This window comes from Amblyomma maculatum, chromosome 2, assembly GCF_055883805.1.
Source record: "Amblyomma maculatum isolate TAMU_Amacu chromosome 2, ASM5588380v1, whole genome shotgun sequence".
NCBI lineage: Eukaryota > Metazoa > Arthropoda > Arachnida > Ixodida > Ixodidae > Amblyomma > Amblyomma maculatum.
In genome coordinates, this window is record NC_139345.1 from 55514479 (window position 1) to 55533944 (window position 19466).

The window sequence follows — 19466 nt, forward strand, 5'->3', positions numbered from 1 at the left end:
ATGCGAATTTCCGACTTCCGATCGAACCATGCAAGCATCCGACAAAAATTCAGCATTAAAAATTTACGACGAAATTTTATTTCAGTGCGAAATTTCAGCTCTGCGGATTCAACAGTTTAGCTAGCAGAAGCATTCTACGACGCCTGTATAATTGTGCAACACGATTTACAAGGCAGCAGTTTACATTTTCCTTCCGAACCAAATTGGATCTCTGGCATTGCTCTATGTTGTTTGCTGCCATAGCCACAGCCTTCAAATTGGCCTGAGAAGTGGTCGGACTACTTGTCGGCTTATTGGAGAACGGACCTCAGTATTGATTGCATATTACTGCCGCTGAAAAGCTCGAGCGTGCAGAGAATGGCGATGGTTACCGTCCTTGTAGAGGCCCGCTACGTTGTCATTGTTTACCTTGGCCACTTGGTGCTTTCGTCTCATGCTACCCTAACACTGATGTCATGCCAAATTAGATGGAAAATAGATAATGCGTGGTTATAAAATACGGAACCTAATGTAAGTTTGTATTGCAGAAAAACGATAAGTAGTATTGCAGATTATCAGCAGCTTTTCTACCTTCATAAAGCTGTGATGATAAGCACTTCAACGGGATCCGAAGCATCGGTTACTTCTTGGCAAGGCTGCACCGACGCATACGTAACTCAATAACGCTTTCATTAAAGACTCATTTGAGCTTAATAGGAGTTAATGCTTTAATCCTAGATATCACTGCCAAGGTGTCAATGTGAAAGGAAATAATGTGGAATAGTGGTATTCTGCCTTATGAATATAAATTGTAATTTAGTGTTATATGAATGGAAAGGGTCAGTGCCTAGCTGTCACACTTCTCTGTGGGTATCTGTGCCGCGCCGTAAAAGAAGGGGGGAAGTAAGGAGTGAAAGAAGAGAAAAAGATGTGCCCTAGGGGAGCAGGAGAGAGCTTCAGAACAATTTCGACCACCTGGAGATCTTTAACATGCACTTACATCGCTCAGCGCCTTTGCCTTCTGCCGTCATCGAAAAGCGGCCACCGCTGTCATGTTCGAACCCGGAAACTTTGGTTCCGTACCCGAGATTTTTAACCCGTAGCCACCTTGGCGGTTAATCAATTCACGTTCTGCAGTTACATAAAGGCTTTAACATCTCTTATGTTGTTTGTTGTGGCCCTTAAGCACTAGATCAGATGGTCTAGCTTCGCAATTAAATACTTGGGCCGCTGTCATTACACAACTAGACTGTAACAGGACACACCTTTTACACAACTAGAGCTGTCTGTGTTGTGCCTTTACGTAAGTAGAGCTGCCTGAGTTGTGTCTTTGCACAACTAAAGCGGTTCTTACACAGCCAGATCTATACCCATAGATCCGAACGAGCCATTAAAACCGACAGCAACTGCGATAACCGTGAGGTCAACTATTAATGGGAACGAAATCTTAACTCTAAATGCAAGCAGACGTGACCCCACGATTGGATACTGACCTCGACGCTCATGGTGACCACAGTTGTCTTCAGGGGCGGGATGGTGAACTTGATGATGCCCGACTCGTCCGAAGTGTAATTCTTGCAGCTGAGCCGGCGATCAGTGCGCCACCAGCGTGGCTTGATCTCCTCAGCCTGTGACAGCAGGCAGAGCTGCACCAGCTCACCGCCCACAGGGACGCCGTCAGGCTTCTTCACCAGGAGCTGTCAGCGTGGCGAAAAACAAAAAAAAAAGGTATTGTTGTTTCAGGACTCACAACACTAAATAAAGATGAGGACGGGGCGTAATGATGCATATAAACGTTAAAAAAAAAGGGGGGCAATTTGTCCTAGTTTTGATATTCGCACACGCGTGGTCTTTTTTGTCGCGAAAAACTGACATGGTTATATCTGTTCTGGGAATGGCATCCGTGATTCCTATCCCACTAATGCTCTATCAAAAACTCTAGCAACAACACCTGAACTCAGTGAAAAGCAATACAGTTATCAATTTACCTATGTCCTACTTTTTACGTGCAAGTGGAGCATGCTTCGACCAGCATATTTTTGATGGAGATAAAAAGTAGACATTGGCGTCAGGTTTTGCTCAACCGTAAATAACGTAATCGTTTACAGGTTGTAGGCGGCTTCCATGCCATCATGGGAAAGCCTAAGAAAAACGGCTGAATAGATTCGCTGCTCTTCTTCTCTTCTTATTAAATGGAATATCCTCGTTACTCAGTGCAAATAGCGCAATCAGTCATAAGACATTCAAGTCACTTCTGAAGTCTGATTATCTTGCGAATTTATTGGAACATTTCGCTGTCTCTTGTCAGCAGGATGGCAGGCGATAATAACTCGCGCCAATACTGGTTCCGCAGTTATGCCCTTAGTATCATTCACGATACAGTGCGAACAAATGGATGGATAGCTATAGAGTCGAACTTGGTTCCTGCATATGCGCCAACATTGCAATGCGCCCTTACAAAAAAGCTTAATGAGTTTCTGATGAAATGATAATTACATTCCTCATCATGCACATTAACATTTCTATACATTTTCTTGATGCATTTTTGATGAGTTTCACAAGAAAGTTGGCCACCGTGTTTCTGTTTGGTACCTAATGTGTGCATTTCTTGTGTGTTGTTCATGAGTGTCGACCAATGAGCACTTTTGGATAAAAAGTAAAAGCTTAAACTTAGCGAAGCACCTCAACTACATTAAAAAAAAGCTAAAAAATAAAAAAAAATAAAACTAAGCGAAAAAAAAAACTGCACCTCTGGCGCGATTCGAACTCGGTACCTCTTACTCCGTAGTTTTCTACGCTAACCACTCGGCCACTCGGAGAACTGGTAATGTCGGTAACGTATTTGCTTCTTATGTCTGGACTGCATTCATAAGATTGGGACATAATGTTTCGAAGCATGTTTCGAAGTGTACAGGCCATTGCGGCTGCTCTAACAATTACAACTTCTTGACCATTAGTACTTGCATCTAATGTTCTAGATACCTATGCGCACTATTTTGTCCACTGCAGTCATTTTAACATGTCGAGTTTGGCATCGCTGGCAAATTTATCAGCGCTGGCTCTTCGGTGGTTGCTACCTTGGGCGTAATTTTCGCTGAACACGGAGCTGTAGCACGAACCTTTAAGGAAAAAAAGTGCGACCAAGCTTCAATACCGGCAAGCGCAGCAGCGCCACCACTATTTTACTGGTAACTAAATCTCATTTGTATCTAAACATTTCGGGAAGCGTTGCGATGACTGAGGGCTCGGCTAATCTATACACAGAGCAAGAAGGAGCTCGAAAGCTTAAGAAACACGCAAAATATCATGCATTATAAAGAAGGCATTGCTTCTCGTGCCCTGGTCGCGCACATGCTCCCAGGACGGTCCAGTTCCGAGTCAACGCGCGGCTCGGATTACGTCCGCGCGTCGTCGTCGGCGCAGGCCGGGGTACCCCTGCTGGTCTCTCCAAAACGGCCTGCTCGCAGGTGCAAGGAGGCATTGGAAATGGAGCGGCCTTGCGTCCGTTAGCTTGGAGGCGGTGTGGCAGTGCGTCGGTTCGCGTACACAACAATATCCTTGCCCGTAACACCCTCAAGCATATTGTCCAACCACAGCACCCATTCGCTTGGCAAGAAGTGATTTGCAATGGCACAAACACCCAAGACGCAGGGTGTAAGCGTGTTTTGAATGAAACAAATGTCCAAAAAGTTGTTTTTGTTTTTACAGTGCATGCTAAACAGAAATGAAAACATAGTAAAGAATATACATTCGCTTAGTGATGTATAATTTCCCTCATTTGAGAAAGTCAATGTATTTCCACATTAGCTCCTATACAAAAATACTGTTTTGTTTTCCAAGTACAAAACTTCTTGCGTAATCTCAAATGAAAGTCTGTTGCGGATCTCATGTTAAAACACATAAAAATTGTTTCTTAGGCAACATCCTACATATGCTAATCAGAAATGAAAACATAATGCTCTGAAAGTGTGCAGTTAACAAAAAAATAATATATATTCACTTAGTGATGTATACATTTCCTCATTTGATAAAGTCAATGTATTTCCACATTAGATCCTACCCAAAAATACTGTTGCGTTTTCCAAGCACAAAACTTCATGTGTGATCTCAAAGGAAAGTCTGCTGCGGATATGATGTTAAAACACATCTAATCTTGAATCTCCTTTGAGTTGTTGATGACTCATCAAAAACACATTACGTGGGTAACAGAAATTCAATATCCATTTTTGTAAGGGCGGTGTGCTCAAGAGGGGACTCACTCGACCGTAGAAAGGCATGGTGGGCTTGAAGTAGTTCTTTCCGTTGTCTCCTTCCAAGAAGTTGAGCTCAAGCGGATTGAAACTGCGGCTGATGTAGTTGGTCTTGTTCATCGTGATTCCCGTCCCAGTCTCATTGACTTGTGCGACGAAATAGATGCGCTTGTAGATCTCGTAGTTCTCGTTGAAGCGCAGCAAGGTCGTGTTCACCGTCATGTCATAGCAGCCGTTGATCTGCGCGACATAAGCGAAAATAAGCGTCATATTTTACACCTCGTGGTTATTTACCAATGAGCCTCTGTTGATTTGCAGGGTTTCATGTCCCCAAGCAATTCAGAATATGTGCAATACGCACGGATCAAGACGACGCGCACAGGTATTGCGGTAACTGCGCTTCGTGCACACGAGCAGTGAGAGGTTCCCTACTACTCGAATATCACTTCTATTTAAACATTTTATGCGAAAGTACACGGTAGGGGCATTTATGCATCTCGCAAAATTGTTTTAAACAACGTCAGCTATCTTAATGTATGGTATCATCCAGTATAGGGGGTTTAACGCTCCAAAGCGACATCAGCTACAAGTTACATCGTAGTGAAGGGTTCAGGAATATTTTATACCCCCCAGGGTTCTTTAATGTAGTACATCGTCATTGCACGGTACACGAGTTCCTTGCGTTTCGATTCTATTAAAATGCAGTCGCCGCGGTCGGAATTGAACCCTAGTCCTCGGGCTCAGCATTTGAGCGCCCTAACCACCGAGTCACAGCCGGTGAAACCATACTAAAAACATATATTAGATTATAGCCTTACAAAGTGGTTCATGAAGTTTGGTAGTTTCCTTGTCCTCAAATAGTAAATACATATGAATCGCAGAGCGGAAACTATATATTACCATCTAGTGCTATGTGCGGTTACTAGGCACTGAATGACGAAGCGTTTATCAGCTTTCTTAATGACTACGACGCGAAATGAATGGGCACGCGCGCGGTAGGCCTCCAAGCCTCAACCTTTAAGATCTGACTATCGGACTATCATGCCTGTCTAAACGAGTAGTTGGCGATATAGCATCCTAATGTATTACAGTGAGTGCAAATGTTTCGCGACAGCGACTGCTTTGTTTTGTAGAGTATTTTTAAGAGTTGAAATCATTTCTAAGAGTTGAAAAAGAAGGCAGCCGTACCGGTCCTGTGTGGTTGATCTTAGGGTAGTCGTCCTTCTCCCAGCTGTAGCGCTCGTAGGTTACGTTCACCGTCAGGATGCCGTCCACGGGCTGTCCAAAGGTATAGCTGCAAAAAAGATAGTACGAACGAGTTGCAGAAAAGCGCTGACACAGTCTATTTTGTCTCTTTTACTGCTACAGAAATATCGCTCGATCTCGCGATAGGAAGGAGTCCAAGAATGTCCCTGCACGAATAAATTTAGGCACTGCCTGTTCAAAGACATTTCAGATTACAAGAATACAAGAAACGGCTCATGCAGATTTTTCATGTCAACGAGGTTAGCGGAAGAACAGATTACCGCAGCCATATGGCTCTGAAGCCATTAGCACAAACGCATTGAATCAGCTCAAACATTGCTGTATAGTTAATGGTAGGAGACATCTGTACTTAACGTGTGGGGTCTAATAATCTAAAACAGAACATAGTTGTGATTTGTGAGACTGAAGGGACGCACCATATTTGCCAAAATTAACCACACAGCGAGGTTCGCTTCTGATCCTTACAGTGGGGCCCTAACGGAAGCCATAAAGACAAAAAAGGTCTCGAAAGGCATGAGGAGAAGGGTTCGACTATTTTTCGAATATGTAGAGCCTCAGAGTTCCAAGAGTGCTCCGCTACATAGACTCTTAAATGGGTCCCACGTAAGTTGCCGTTATAAGACTTGTAACCGGAACTTACTTGGATACAGATTAAGAATGTAACTAAGAATTAAACTCCGCTGCCTAATGACTTCGGCAACGGCAGCACATGTGATGCCCCTTTATTTTTATCTACATCAGCACCCCCGATACTTTAGCGGTACCAGCCAGGACTAACTTCTTAAACCTCGCACTACTATCCACGTCGATGGAGTCCACGCTGACTCTGACAAATTAGGATTTTGTTTTCACTTGAAGGCGACGTCAGAAATGCCCGATGTGCTCTATAACTACAATATTAGCGTCGAGTTTTGTAGCAGAGTTTAAAACGGCATTGCTCACTGGTGCTAGTAAAGCTAAGTGTGTAACCGCCGTGCTTTTTGCAGCAGCACATAAGATTCAGCGAGACATTCGAAGCTCGTTAATATCTTTAAACGGTTATTTTATAATCCCTCACATTGAACAGGGCTCAACATGGGAAAAAAATTGTTGCGGGACCATACTGATGTAAAGAGCACCGAACCCCGAAGGAAAACTTTGATCCTACGAATTACAAGCAAGAAACCGGTTTTTGTTCTCCATTAGAATGCGTAACGACTATTAATTATACGCCAGAATAACTATCCTAAAATATCAGAAATAATGCCTGATATAGCTACTATTATCTCGCGTTAAAAATGGCTCTCGAAAATATACGTGCCTCGATCTTTTCCCGCGTCATACCCTCATTGTTACGACTGCGCTCAAACTCTCCTATATCGCCTTCTCAGTAGCCCGCTATTGCTCCCCTACCAATCGTAAATTTGCATAGAAATTGAACGCTGGGACGACAGTGAAGCCTATTTGCAAGAGACTGCGCCACGCATAAGCATGCTCCTTATGCAAACTCTGTTATGTGCGTTATGCGCATACAGTTCTAACACTACACATTCGACCAAACAGGCATTCTTTCCGCCTTCTCTTTTGTGCTGCTCGTTGCCAATGTTGCGCTGGCACTTTCCATTGGGCGGCGTTGCCCAATGACGCATAAGCCTAAAAGAGGTACGGGTTTCCCTTTGTCCTGCTGTGCGAACTCGTAAATATTTGGCTGTTGGTATTCTTTCGTAATTCTCCGGAAGTCCCAGCGGAATGAGGAAGCATAAGAGATCTGTTTTTCTGATTTTTTTTTAACGAACGTGCCAAAATTAATCTGCTTGTTATACGTCGCGTTCTACTGAATGACCTCGAAGTATTCCGTGTGCATTTACGTGCACTAACATAATCAGTACGCTAGCATTTTTTTTGCATAAATCAAGTAAACGAGACTGCCGATGATAAAAAATAAATGTCTAAAGGTACAACCGACATTGAAAGTATGGGACAGCGCATAACATTTCGAACATTTTCAAGCCAGGGTGAAAATCCTAAATAAGAATTTATTCCGCATTGAAGTGCCTAGAAGAAAATTAGGCAGAACGTTCTTCTCTCTTTTTTTTTTTTTTTTCACTTGTGCAGCACGCCGAAGAATTGTCCATGAACCATTATATAATTATTTTGAAACCTTCTTGAAACACTGACAAAAAGGGGCGTTGACAACACGTCTAAGCAGGAGGTGGAAGTGTGCGCTGGATGCCTATATGGCTGCTGCGCAGCACACCTAAAGCGCAGCGTCTGGGGTACGTTGAGGTAACGCGATTGCGGCGAATACTTGTACGCTTCATGTAACGAGGCCGGCAACGTTCGTTTAAATGTCAACGCGCTTATTCCTCGTGCCCAAAGATTGAGCTAGTGCACTATAACAGGCTGCGGACGACAGTTGAATGCGGTTGCCGTAATGCGCCTAAAATAAAAAGTAATATGGGGCAGCAAAATCGAAAACAAAACAATTCTTATAGTATCGGTCAAGGATGCTAGTGTAATCTGCTGGCTACATTTACGCACCGACGTCGCACGATAACGTTAGTACTATTGCGTGCAAATGGCTATTGCGCAATCGCGCAAGCCACACATCGACCCCCAAAAAACGGACTCTATGATCATGCAATGATACCGAAGACTCACTGGGCACAAATCTTCCAGGTGATCTCCTTTGCATCAGCCAAGACGTAGGATGGCGGCTTGATGGTCACCTCAAATTTGGGAAGCACTGCAATGTAACGTTTTTCTTTAAATATTTCTTCCCGTCCAGTAAGAAACAGAGATCAATGGCATGCAAAACACTGTGATGCTTACAGCCTAAAATTGCTACCAAGCAAAGTCAGCGCTGGTATGGAACGAAGGTTCGATTTCTGCCAATTCTGGTATTGTAAGTGTTCTTTTTACATCCAGAAAGATCAAATGTAACTCACCGTACTCGTTGACTTCAAAGTGTTGCCTCACGGTTTGTGTGGGAAGTTCTACGACTATCTGCCACAGACCCAACTCGGGCTCTTCAGTAAGCTGGAAATCTCTTTGGACAATGCCTGAAAGGACATAAAAAAGAACGTATAAGGACTGCTCCAGCTATATAGAAAAGTGTTCATTCTTTTCTTCTTGAACAATGAAAACTCAACTAAAAATCACCAGTTCTTTTACGATTCGGCTGACAAAAAGTTCATGATATCCCAAAGCTGGCGTGTGTTAACGAAATTTCCATATATTCATATATGTCGGATGATTTGCCTGTATTTTCTTTGCTTCCCGTTGGTCGTGTTCAATTTATGTCCTCGTACTGTAATCGCCCTTTGTTGCTGTTATTTTGTTGTTACTGCTTTGTAACTTTTTTTTTTTAATTTGTGTACTCCTGCCTTGGCCGACAAAGGGCAGTCGGCAGTATTTATGAAATAAATAAATAAATAAATAAATAAATAAATAAATAAATAAATAAATAAATAAATAAATAAATAAATAAATAAATAAATAAATAAATAAATAAATAAATAAATAAATAAATAAATAAATAAATAAATAAATAAATAAATAAATAAATAAATAAATAAATAAATAAATAAAGCAGCTCGGTGTAAGAGTCACACAGAAAGGCTTACCTTTTTCGAAAGACACGTCATTCCACTGAGCTATCCTTACATCGCTGGGACTTGTGACGTAAATGGTTGCCTGAAGCAGAGTAAAAACAAGTTGGGCGACATTTTTGTTTATATGTGCTAGTTTGAGTGCGCCGCACATTTCAGTCCTACTATAGCAAAAACGGCCAAATGCACACAAACCACCGCATCCTTGGTCTCTCATCAAAGTGTAATTAAATTTCATAAATCTTACCTTCACATCGGTGACTGGTTTCAGCTCATTGTTGATTGGGAGGACGCGGAATTGAACTGGAAAGCAATTTTTCAAAGTCACTTTTACATTCCATTCAGGCGCACGTGCAAAACACTACAGCCTCAATGATTAAAGTCTGCCTGCTGTCAAAACTTGCGGCCTGCTGTAACCTTTACTACATTGTTTCTCATTGGGTGCGCCAATACGTGTCTTCGCATGCCATGTTGATACAATGCTGTCAGTGACTGAACTAACAAAAGCCGTCAGGCACTAAGCCGAGAACAGCTTGTTTCACTATCAGGAATAAAAATTTCTGCTAACAACGAGAATTCTGTTCACTCTATTTATTTTGCTTCAAACGTTTTTGAATTTACATTTATTCGAAACAACTGTGAAAGTTGAAATCGGGCGCGCAGAACACCTTTCCTATAACATTTCTTCACTGCAAGTAATAAAGATTTCTAAGAAGAGGCTATCAATGGTAAGCTAGAAGCTCAAAAAACATGCGGTCCATACCCCTCTGTCCAGGCTTATAAAGAGCCTTATCGGACTGAACGAGGATCGTGTTCTTGGACTTCTGGAAGTCGATCTCTTTCTTGTCACCGAAGACATAGTCTCCAAAGGTTCCGTTCACTTCGATCTTCGCTTGGCTGTCCAGGTGCTCGGGCACTCGGAACGGCAGGAAGGTGCTTTCACCTGCACATAGACGCACATCAGAAGAGTGAGAACATCAGCAATGACTTGAACAAGCGGCTGGATTTCGCGCGGGAGCCAGGAAAACTAATGCGCATAAATTTAATGACTCATAATTTTGTGCTCACTGTATTGTGTAGAGCAAAATCTTTTACTACAAGTCTAAATTATCAACGTAGGAAGTCATAATAGAATATCTAAAGTTCACGTGCGTTTGAATATTCTTCGATTCAAAGGTCATTACAAGAAACAGTGCAAAGGAGGACAACGAAATGAACAGCTATACTAATTTGCATAATTTGCAGTCCTGACAGCCAGACGATAGTTCAGATGGCTAGCCAAATTAAAAAATACATTTATTCTCGAGCTTTTTTGTTTTATATGTGCAAATATAAGAGGACAGTTCGCACGTTTTGTCGTTATGTTTCTTTAAATTAAGGTTAGCCTCATGACGTCGAAATTACAGTTCAGAAATCTGGGGCACGCATTAACGGTGAGGCGACTGTGTGATACTATAATATACGGCAATGAATGTTGAATGAAATGGCATAAGCTTCGGATGCATGGCAAAAATTTGCTTTTAAAGGTTTTCCTGCGCTCGCGGTGATTAATTAGTATAGCCTACTGTTACGCACATGTTGATGGTATGATCTAACTTTCCGATGGGTGAAAAAAAAAAAATGTTCTTAGAAAAAAGCAACAACAAAAAAGTCCTTCCTGAGCTCGCAGCGAGTGGTTAAATCACCGTAGAAACCGGATGGGGCGCGTTTTTCGAAATAATTATGAGGAAACAGCGAAATATATTCATTAACATATTAGCATATATTTATTAATATTTATTAACATGCACATTTTATAGCACATTGATAAAATGGTCTAAGTTTCTGAGTTTTTTCCTGCATTGAAAAGTTCGACCTCCCTCGAAATGCAAAGGGGCGCCGTTTTGAAAATTCATAGCTACAAACTAGGAGACTGAAGAATTATAACGTGAAGATATATTGTTAGCGTAACACTATGTAATATGTGACGAAATTATACATTCAAAAATTTTGTCTTGGCAAATGGTCGCAATGTTTGATATTGAAAGAAACAATAGCACTTCTAAAAGCGGCAGTAGGCTCTGTGAGCCGACAAGAAGTCGCTATGTCACAAAAGAAAAAAGAAAGAGAACCCATGGGGCTTAACATGGACAAAATACACATTTTTCAAGCCAGCAGAAGAATGTCTTCATGGGTCGCTCAAATGCGATTTCAATTCATTGTTGCAACCGAAGTTATCTAGAGCACTTCTGTATCCGCAACATAAAAACAGCTAAACGCTAGAGAAGTCGGTGCAAAAAAAAATCGACATATTATGCACAGGATCCTTACTGTGTAATACCTCCTATCCTGCTGCAAAGAAAATAATAAAAAAAAAAAACTTCGCGCACCAGGATGGGAAAAAAAAAACTAAACAAAACAAGTCTGATACTAAATACAACGTCCAGCCTAGAAACCTTTATCTTCAATGCAAAATATATAAGAACAGCGCAGAAAGAAAAACTAAAGAGAAGTTGATCAATGCACTATAAAATTTAAAGCGGACAAGAAAGTTTAAACCCAGCTTATAAATATAAAATTTAATTTCACTTCGCTATAAGCTACCTCCGGCGCTCAGTTAGTTGATCCCAGGGATGCATTTTTAATCTCTTTGAAGGAGCCAGCAAAATGTGCTTTTAGGTCACAATGTTCTAGTGATGCTTAGTCTATAAAAGAACACGAACTAAACTTTACAAAAACAAATATTAAACGCGCAAGATAAATGCGGCCTCAAAGCGTCTGGAGGGCACCATACTTTATGCAGTAGGCAAAATATAGCTTACGTCAGAACTTTTCCGACGAAAATCCGGCCCAATCCTTCGCCTCTTTCTTATTCTTTTTCCGAAGTCTCATTTAAGCTTGTTTGCACCCGTAGCTGTGCACGATTTAAAGGATCGGAGTTTTTCAAACTCTTCCTGTATACAGTCAGAAAACAGCGAGAAATTTCCGTTGATCCTGGATGTGAGACGCACGCATATAGGAGGTGTTCTTATTTCAAAGCATTAGCACGCTCCACTGACAGCAATGTAGATGCCTTGTGCGAAATTTTACGTTTTACCTGTCAAGTATGTAAGTGTATCGGCCTGGATTAGAGAAAAGCAATTCTAGATCTTTCAAATACCGTGTGCAACGCTGAATAGACTTTTATGAAAAGCGTATCATCCTATTTGCGCCATGGCGTTGACAACAAAGCGATATAAAGAAGAAGAAAACCGAAATATTGGCCTTCGATCTGCTCATCGCGACGTATTTCCATCGCAATCACCAGAATTCAAATGCAGTGCCTCAACTCGGTATCGTGCGCAAGGAACACCGGTAATTTCGATAAGAAACTACATACTACTGCAGCGTATACATCCACAGCTTGGTAATCTACACTTCTTCAGCAGAATAAGCTGAATAATTGTGACGTTTCGTACTTGCGTCCGGAGCATTTAACATTTTTTTTTTTAATTTAGCGGCTGCCTTTTGCAGCAGTGAAAACAAATTATCTTTTGCTGTAATTATGTCTTTCTTATAGTACACCGCGCATATTATTGACAGAGACGCGGCTTAAGTATCATGCGCCCAAATCTTCAATGTTCACATTCAGTATGCGCCACGGAACGTCTCTGGGAATGTAATCAGAGCGGGTCTTGTTCATTTGCCGCTTCAGACGCCTTCCACAGCACTGGAAGGCTAAGTGCGTTTTGATCAAACGTCCGCTCTCGCCCATTCCGAGTCTCATTCGCTTCTTTGCGTATTATTTATATATTCATTGCTTTCTCCTCGGCGAGCCAAACCTAAGCCTCTCAGAAGTCTCGGGAACAAAATCCAGCGCCGCCCGTGTAAACGGTATACGGGAAAGCAAAAGAGACGCCGTGCCTTAATCCTATCACTGTCTTATCCCCGTTTTCTTTTTTATTCAGAGAGAAACGCGCGAGGCGTTGTAGAGACTGCACTTTAAGCCCTGGTGAGAAAAGGAGAAAAACGGCCGGATGCTGCGAAGGCAGCACTCGAGTTCATCGTGGCGTTCATAAAGGTCGAGACGCGCTTCAAAGAAAGTTTGTCCGATAAACAGGAAGCGCCGCCTAGCCAAACTTCGAAGAACCGAAGTAGTATATGGTATCGCCACCCAGTGGAATGCCGTTTAATGACAATTGTGCGTGCTAGTCTGTTAGCACAATGAAGCCCGTTTACGATTTTATTCTTTTAGCGTAAGAAATAAGACAGTCTGTTTAAAGTTACGTGGCTTCACTAGCCAGTAGGAATAATCATACTCATTAATTCCGCGCAAGCGTATGTTTTCAAAGATAAGTTGTTTATGAACCAATGTTTCAGCATATCGACCGATCGCCCCGTGATACAATATATCCGCAGACAATCTCTCCATCCAGAGACTTCTATTTAATTGCTATTTATTATCAAACATGAAACTCGTGGTTTTTTTATCGCAATTTTGATTTCCTACGAGCGCTGGGCAAACCTAAAATATGACATTTTGTTGACCATCAGAAAATCAGCCCATTCCCTGCAATATGTCCATAACAGCCTATTAGAACCTTTCTCTGTTTCCTCAGAAATACCGTGTAAAGTGCACCCTGTTTATTTTATATGGCAGACTTTCTTACACGGCGCGAGAGCAGTACAAACTTTGAAGCCAAGGCTTTCCTACGCACTTTACTCAGGCCATTGCCATCAGCTTGTCTATAAAAATGTCGTATAATGCGCTATAGTTGCTTCATATAAACGTGATAGCAGAAAAAGCGGGACTAGAAGAACCCTTTGACCCAATTAGTTCTTCGGTCAATTCTTTATCATACTTGAAGCCTCACTCTCCATCCAAATGAATATTTAATTGCGCTCTCTTTTGGTGAACTGTTCAAATTGAACTTCATTTACATGGCACGCCTTCCGGTCATGGTTATAATTTGAAAAAAAAAAAAAAGGTTTTTGTTGGTTTTTTTTTTCTTCACTTCTGCTGACCACCACGCTGTCTGTTTCGGCGGGTAGTCGTGGCAGCATAACTGTCACAAAAATTAAATAAAAGTTAATTATTGCACGTAGAAAAATGCATACTTCGCACACGCATCTGAGCTATTATGACACTTTTATAGGGAATATAGGCAAGTAAAGCCAGAAAATGTACCAGTCAGGTCGGGAAACTCCTCAGTACTGCCTGAAGAGAACCAAGGAATCTGATAGTAGCTGCACAGCACACGCGCTCAGCTTTAATGAGAACGCGGTGCATATACGGAATGCGTCTTGCTAAGGTATACCATCGTAAAGACTACACGCATAAAATCCGGGCACCAAAGAACTCTGCGGTCGCTAAGACATGTAATATTGATCGGGACTCAGCTGAGCTTGTGAGGCATTCATTGCAATGAAGCGAAAGAAAATTATGGAAAGCAGAACCTTGGGTGGCTTGTTAGTCTTTGGTTTAGAGGATACAACTTCCCAAATCGACACCGGCTATGAGGGACGCGTGGTGGCCGGATAGCTTCAAAAACTTGACAACCTGAGGTTCTTTAACGGGCGCTGACATCGCACAGTACACGGACTCCTCGCGTTTTGTCTACATCAAACGCGGCCGTCGAGGTCAGAATGCGGCCAGTGTCTATATCTCGAGATCAGCATTCGAGCGCTCTAACCATTTCGCCGTCACAGCGAAAAATAACTTTTCAGTGGAATGATCAGGGTATTACTCCACTTCGTAACGGACATGATGCTTAGCCTGATAAATGTTTTCGCAGTGGACACAATAGGTTTAAATATAACTTTCATAAGAGTACGCAGAAGGGAAAATTAGGAAAGTAAACGAAAAGTGACATTTTTAAATGAAATGACTGCTTAAAAACAGCCCTGATGCAGCAAGAAAAGGGAAATAAAATTAGATTTTTATTGTTGATATGGCAGACGTTATGTACCCTCTTGCGGTTGACAAGAACAACGCGACTTTAAACGACGCTCTGTTCTGGCACGTTTAAGGATAAGAACTTGCAATACCTCCCTCGAGAACAAGAGCATTTTTTGTGCCTTTATTTTTGAGTCCTCACAGAAACGACACGACGACAAAACGCCGACAATCCATTTTAACGCTCAGGCGAGGAATAGGACAAGTGTAGAAGAGAGAAAAGCAAAGGAGTATAGTAGAGCGCACCGTTCTTGATGTCGTACTCTTGTTCCGCCAAGACGACACTGTCGTTGTTGTACTTGAGCAGGCGAACGATGACCTTGCCATCTTCCTTGACGTCGGTGAGTGTTAGCCGAAACAGCGCGTCAGTTTCACTGCGCAGAATCTTGGGCGCCGTGAAGATGTACCCCCTGTCGATGTAATAAAAGGGGTAGATGAACAAACACACCGAGGGCCCTTCCAAAAAACTGTGCTTACGCGTAGAACAAAAAAATATATAAGGAGGCCACAGCTCGTAACGTCAAATTTTCGCTGAATTTTGCTTTCTTTCGCGTGCTTTTGGTGGCTCATGACACCACAGATTTGGCCCCAAGTGTCGGGAACAGCGGCTAGAGCATTGCCAATTGCCGAAAGCAAGGGAAAGAAATGGACAACAAAACAGACTCCACTGGATACCAATGAGAAGCACGGTTTTGAGCTCTTAAACATTGTATCTTTATTTTAAAATCATTAAAACGAATTTTCGCAAGCCTGGGACACTTCCTGCATCACAGCTGGCATAACTATGGTGGCCAATGTGTCGCCAAAAACGCTTCGGGGCGCAGATAATGAGAATAATAGTCGAGAGGAGCAAAGACCGAACACTAAGACAAAGGCACAAATGCAGTTCACCCTCCGCGTTATAATTATTATAATCACAAGATCCATGTTGTTGCGGAAACCACGCTGAAACACGAGGACGACCAAAAGGCACACATACGGATAAGACGGCCGCTATTTTCTCCTTTGTCTTCTGTGAGTTGTGCCATTCCGTCTCCTTAGCATGTTTCTTTTTTTTTTTTTTTTTTTTTTACTGTCTTCACAAGGTCGACATGAATCAACTAGCCCCATCCACAACTTTAATTATTTTTCTCTACCTAGTAACTGGTTAGGTGTGAAAGACTCCGCAAGGCGAAGTTTCGCAATAGGCGCGATGACGAAAAAAAAGATTGCCTCTAATAATAATGGCTTTGGCCCTGAGGGTATCTCAAATAAACAAATAATTAAATAAATAAATAAACGACTTTTCTCCTTGATATGCTCGTTATCCTGCCGCCGCGCCCCGAAAAAAAAGAAAAAAGACGTCAACAAAAAGCTTTATCCGTGCCTCAGGTGTACAAAAATTATTGCTACCGCGCTAAGGCAGACTCAGGTAACGCACTGTAACGGTGCCGCGGCAATCAACATACGCAACAGTGATTGAAATTGTGCACTTTACCCTTCAGCAAGGCGCGATGCCAAGGCACCGAGTGCTAAAATGAAGGCGCCCCAATGCATCTTGATTGTGGGCACCAGCAGCTATCGTCACCTGCGAAAACAAAATGAAATGCTATGTCAGGATGCTGTACCCCAGAGTGAAAATGCGCTCTCAGGTTACCGCACTGCACACTCCTAAAAGCGAGCGCAACAAATGAAAAGATAGCACGACCGAAGGAACCGTGACCATCGCCCTATACATAACGATTCTTGAGCGTTTATCAAAATTAGGAAGGTGACAAGAGATAAAAGAGCAGACAGCAAGATATCATTCGAGAAAATGCAACTGCCTTGTATGCGTCGAGCCTTTTTACCGTGTCGTACTGCAGACAGAAACAACTTATCAGGTATATAAGCTCCTACATTCAGGTACGAAAACAGCGAGCTGCACTTCCAGTGTTTGAGCAGCCCTGCACAAGCGAGCATTCTTAGGACGAGCAACCTGTGCAGCGCTACTCAAGAGGGAAGCTTCTATCCTTACAGAGGCGCTTCCCCTCACAGGATCAACGAAGCCTAGCAATCTGATTTGCACCTCCCTTTGTAAGCGCGGCTTTTCGCGCCTAGGGATTACATTCTGTACCTTTACGAGGCAAAGCTCTTGTAAACATTAACCCGGCAGCGATCGCAGCTGTTTTCAAAGACGAACCCTTTCCCCACTCCCGCCACCAAGGCTTCTCGTTCCTCTCTCTTCTTTCTTTCTTTTTTTTTTTTTTTTAGGACAGGCTTTCATTCTGTACACAGAGCTAAAGACAGCCGCGGCGAGAACAAAGGGTGCGGAAATACGGACAGCGGCGTTTGTTATGGCCCTATCAATGCCTTTCGTCTGCGCCTGCTAGCAACAGGGGTCACCAATCTGGAACAGTGCACGCCGGCCGCGCTTAGCGCGTGCCCTGATTACAGCGCTCAGCTACGGCGAGGGATGGTTGAGAGGGCAAGGCAGCGGAGAAAGTGGAAGCCTGGTTGGCCGGAAAGGCGCCAAAGACTGGCGGCATTAACGAGCCGCCATTCACACGTGCCAGGGGCAGGTCATTAGCGGCCAGCCTTCTTTTGTAACCGTGCCCGATTGGATTGCTCATCGACGGACCTGAGATAATGGTCGGTCGCGGGGCATCGATGTACAGAGGTGGGACGCTGCAGTGAGGTGGGAACACAAAAAAGAAACACGAGATGGTCCCGAAGACACCGTTACGAGGCGAGTTTGTTATCCTCCTGTATCTTGTGTCGCTTACGTCTTTAGAGCTAGCGGGAACCGAATAACGGGAGTTCTTTAAATAGAGTCCGGAAATCAAGACCTCCAGTTTTCAAAGCCCTTTACAGCTTAAAGATAAATGGCTCAGGTTTAGTCCAGCAATGCTTCTTTTCTCGAAAACTAAACGCATGAATGGCATCTGCTCTGCGTATTTAACACAAACTATCTGCGAAAGGCCTGTCGCGGGAGCCGAGTGACGAAATACAACGCCGCCTTCAATATTCTGGCTCCCAATTCCGACGTATGCGATAGGCGAGGCGTCGACCTGGTAAGCTGCTACGTAGATGACGGTACGTGATTCGACCTGCGTCTTTCGAAGTTGCTGTGTGTGCTGAAGTCCCCTTATAACGCTTAGTGCATGCTTTCGGATTTACAACTTGCAGGGCTTCAAGAGGAAGCGGGCCAGATCGGAACAGATGTCTTGGGAGCCGCAGCGCATGTTCTAAGGGCTGAGGAATTTTCCACATATCATGGGAGCTCAGCACTTAAGGCGAGCGATATAATGAGCGAAGTGTGAATGCCGGCACTAGGCGCGTTGCCGCAGTATGTATATACCAGTCTACTTTTTAAAGGTTTTCTATAGCAGCAGATCAAAGAAGAACTTTGTCGCAATAAACCGCATCGCCATGGCACGTGTAACAGTTTCAAGTCCCTCTGGTTTAGGGCTAAGGTTTGCAGTCTCTATACGCGTTCGGTTAAAGAAAACAGAGAAGGATGCGCATACATTACAACCTGCGAAATCATAAGGCGCAACTTAAAATTTAAAAAAGCCAAGTACCCTTTCCACACGAAGCCGAGCAATTTCGGTTCGCGATGTCGATTATGGAGATTGTGGACCGTATTCTTCATGAAGCGCGCACGGTCACTTCACAGGTATACCACCGCCACAACCCATTACTTCAAAACACTGACAACAAAAGTCGTTGAGTATAAAGGACAAGTCTCTCTTTTTTTATCTCGCGGATACTTCCGCCCTGAACGAGCGTGGCCAAAACTCTGTATGCGTACAAAAAGGCCGGATCTTCGTGTCGACTTGCACAACGCAAAACTGTCACTAACGATTCGTTGCGATCGGCGCAACTATTGACACACTTCCCATGTGGTACCAGCAGCGCTGCACTGCTGAGCCCTGGAAGACACCGCGTATAAGGCCGATCGGTGAAAAGAAAACTAAAAATGGGAAAACCAATTCCCTGAGCAAAGGGTGGGCATGCCCTTAATTATGCACATCCTTCCGCGGCGGCGATCCCGCAACATTTCCGCTGCCGCCTATGGAGAACACGATGGGCTCCTAACTCGCCCACAGGGTTTGGTGCCGAGAAACCGCACCAAAGGAGAAAAAAGAATGAGACGCCCTCGTTCATGTATGCATGAGGGGAGAAGAGCCGCGCGAAAGCAGAACTTGATAGAAAAACCAATGAAGCTTCCCATTCCCGCCCAGACCGTTCAGAGACACGAGTTGCGGTTCTTCAGAGAGAGAGAGAGAGAGAGAGACTATTTGTTCTCTTATCGGCTGCTCGCACCCACTGCTTTCGTCCTTCCGACGGCTTCTTTTAGGACAAGCCCATTCACATGTCCCGGGGCGACAGGTGCCGGACGGAAAAAGGGAAGACAGAGACGGAGCGTGGGGAAATTTAAGCAACCGCACTCTAGTGGGGAAAACACGGTCGCATCTTTGTTCCGGCCACTCCAAATGTCGCACA

At 43.3% G+C, this 19466-nt stretch overlaps 1 protein-coding gene across 18 annotated transcripts in view; it reads right to left on the reverse strand.

The window, feature by feature from the left end:
- LOC146198696 (alpha-1-macroglobulin-like) overlaps positions 1–19466 on the reverse strand; it is a 125880-nt gene that overhangs the window by 29133 nt on the left and 77281 nt on the right. For all 18 annotated transcript variants that reach the window (XM_084594180.1, XM_084594192.1, XM_084594187.1 and 15 more), the window contains 10 exons: positions 16477–16566; positions 15246–15409; positions 9849–10028; positions 9333–9388; positions 9101–9170; positions 8423–8536; positions 8136–8220; positions 5418–5523; positions 4239–4469; positions 1473–1676 (listed from right to left, as the gene is read on the reverse strand). In XM_084594180.1, coding sequence (XP_084450306.1) covers positions 1473–1676; positions 4239–4469; positions 5418–5523; positions 8136–8220; positions 8423–8536; positions 9101–9170; positions 9333–9388; positions 9849–10028; positions 15246–15409; positions 16477–16535 — 1269 coding nt within the window. In that variant the 5' untranslated portion in view covers positions 16536–16566. The remainder of the gene's footprint in view (positions 1–1472; positions 1677–4238; positions 4470–5417; positions 5524–8135; positions 8221–8422; positions 8537–9100; positions 9171–9332; positions 9389–9848; positions 10029–15245; positions 15410–16476; positions 16567–19466) is intronic.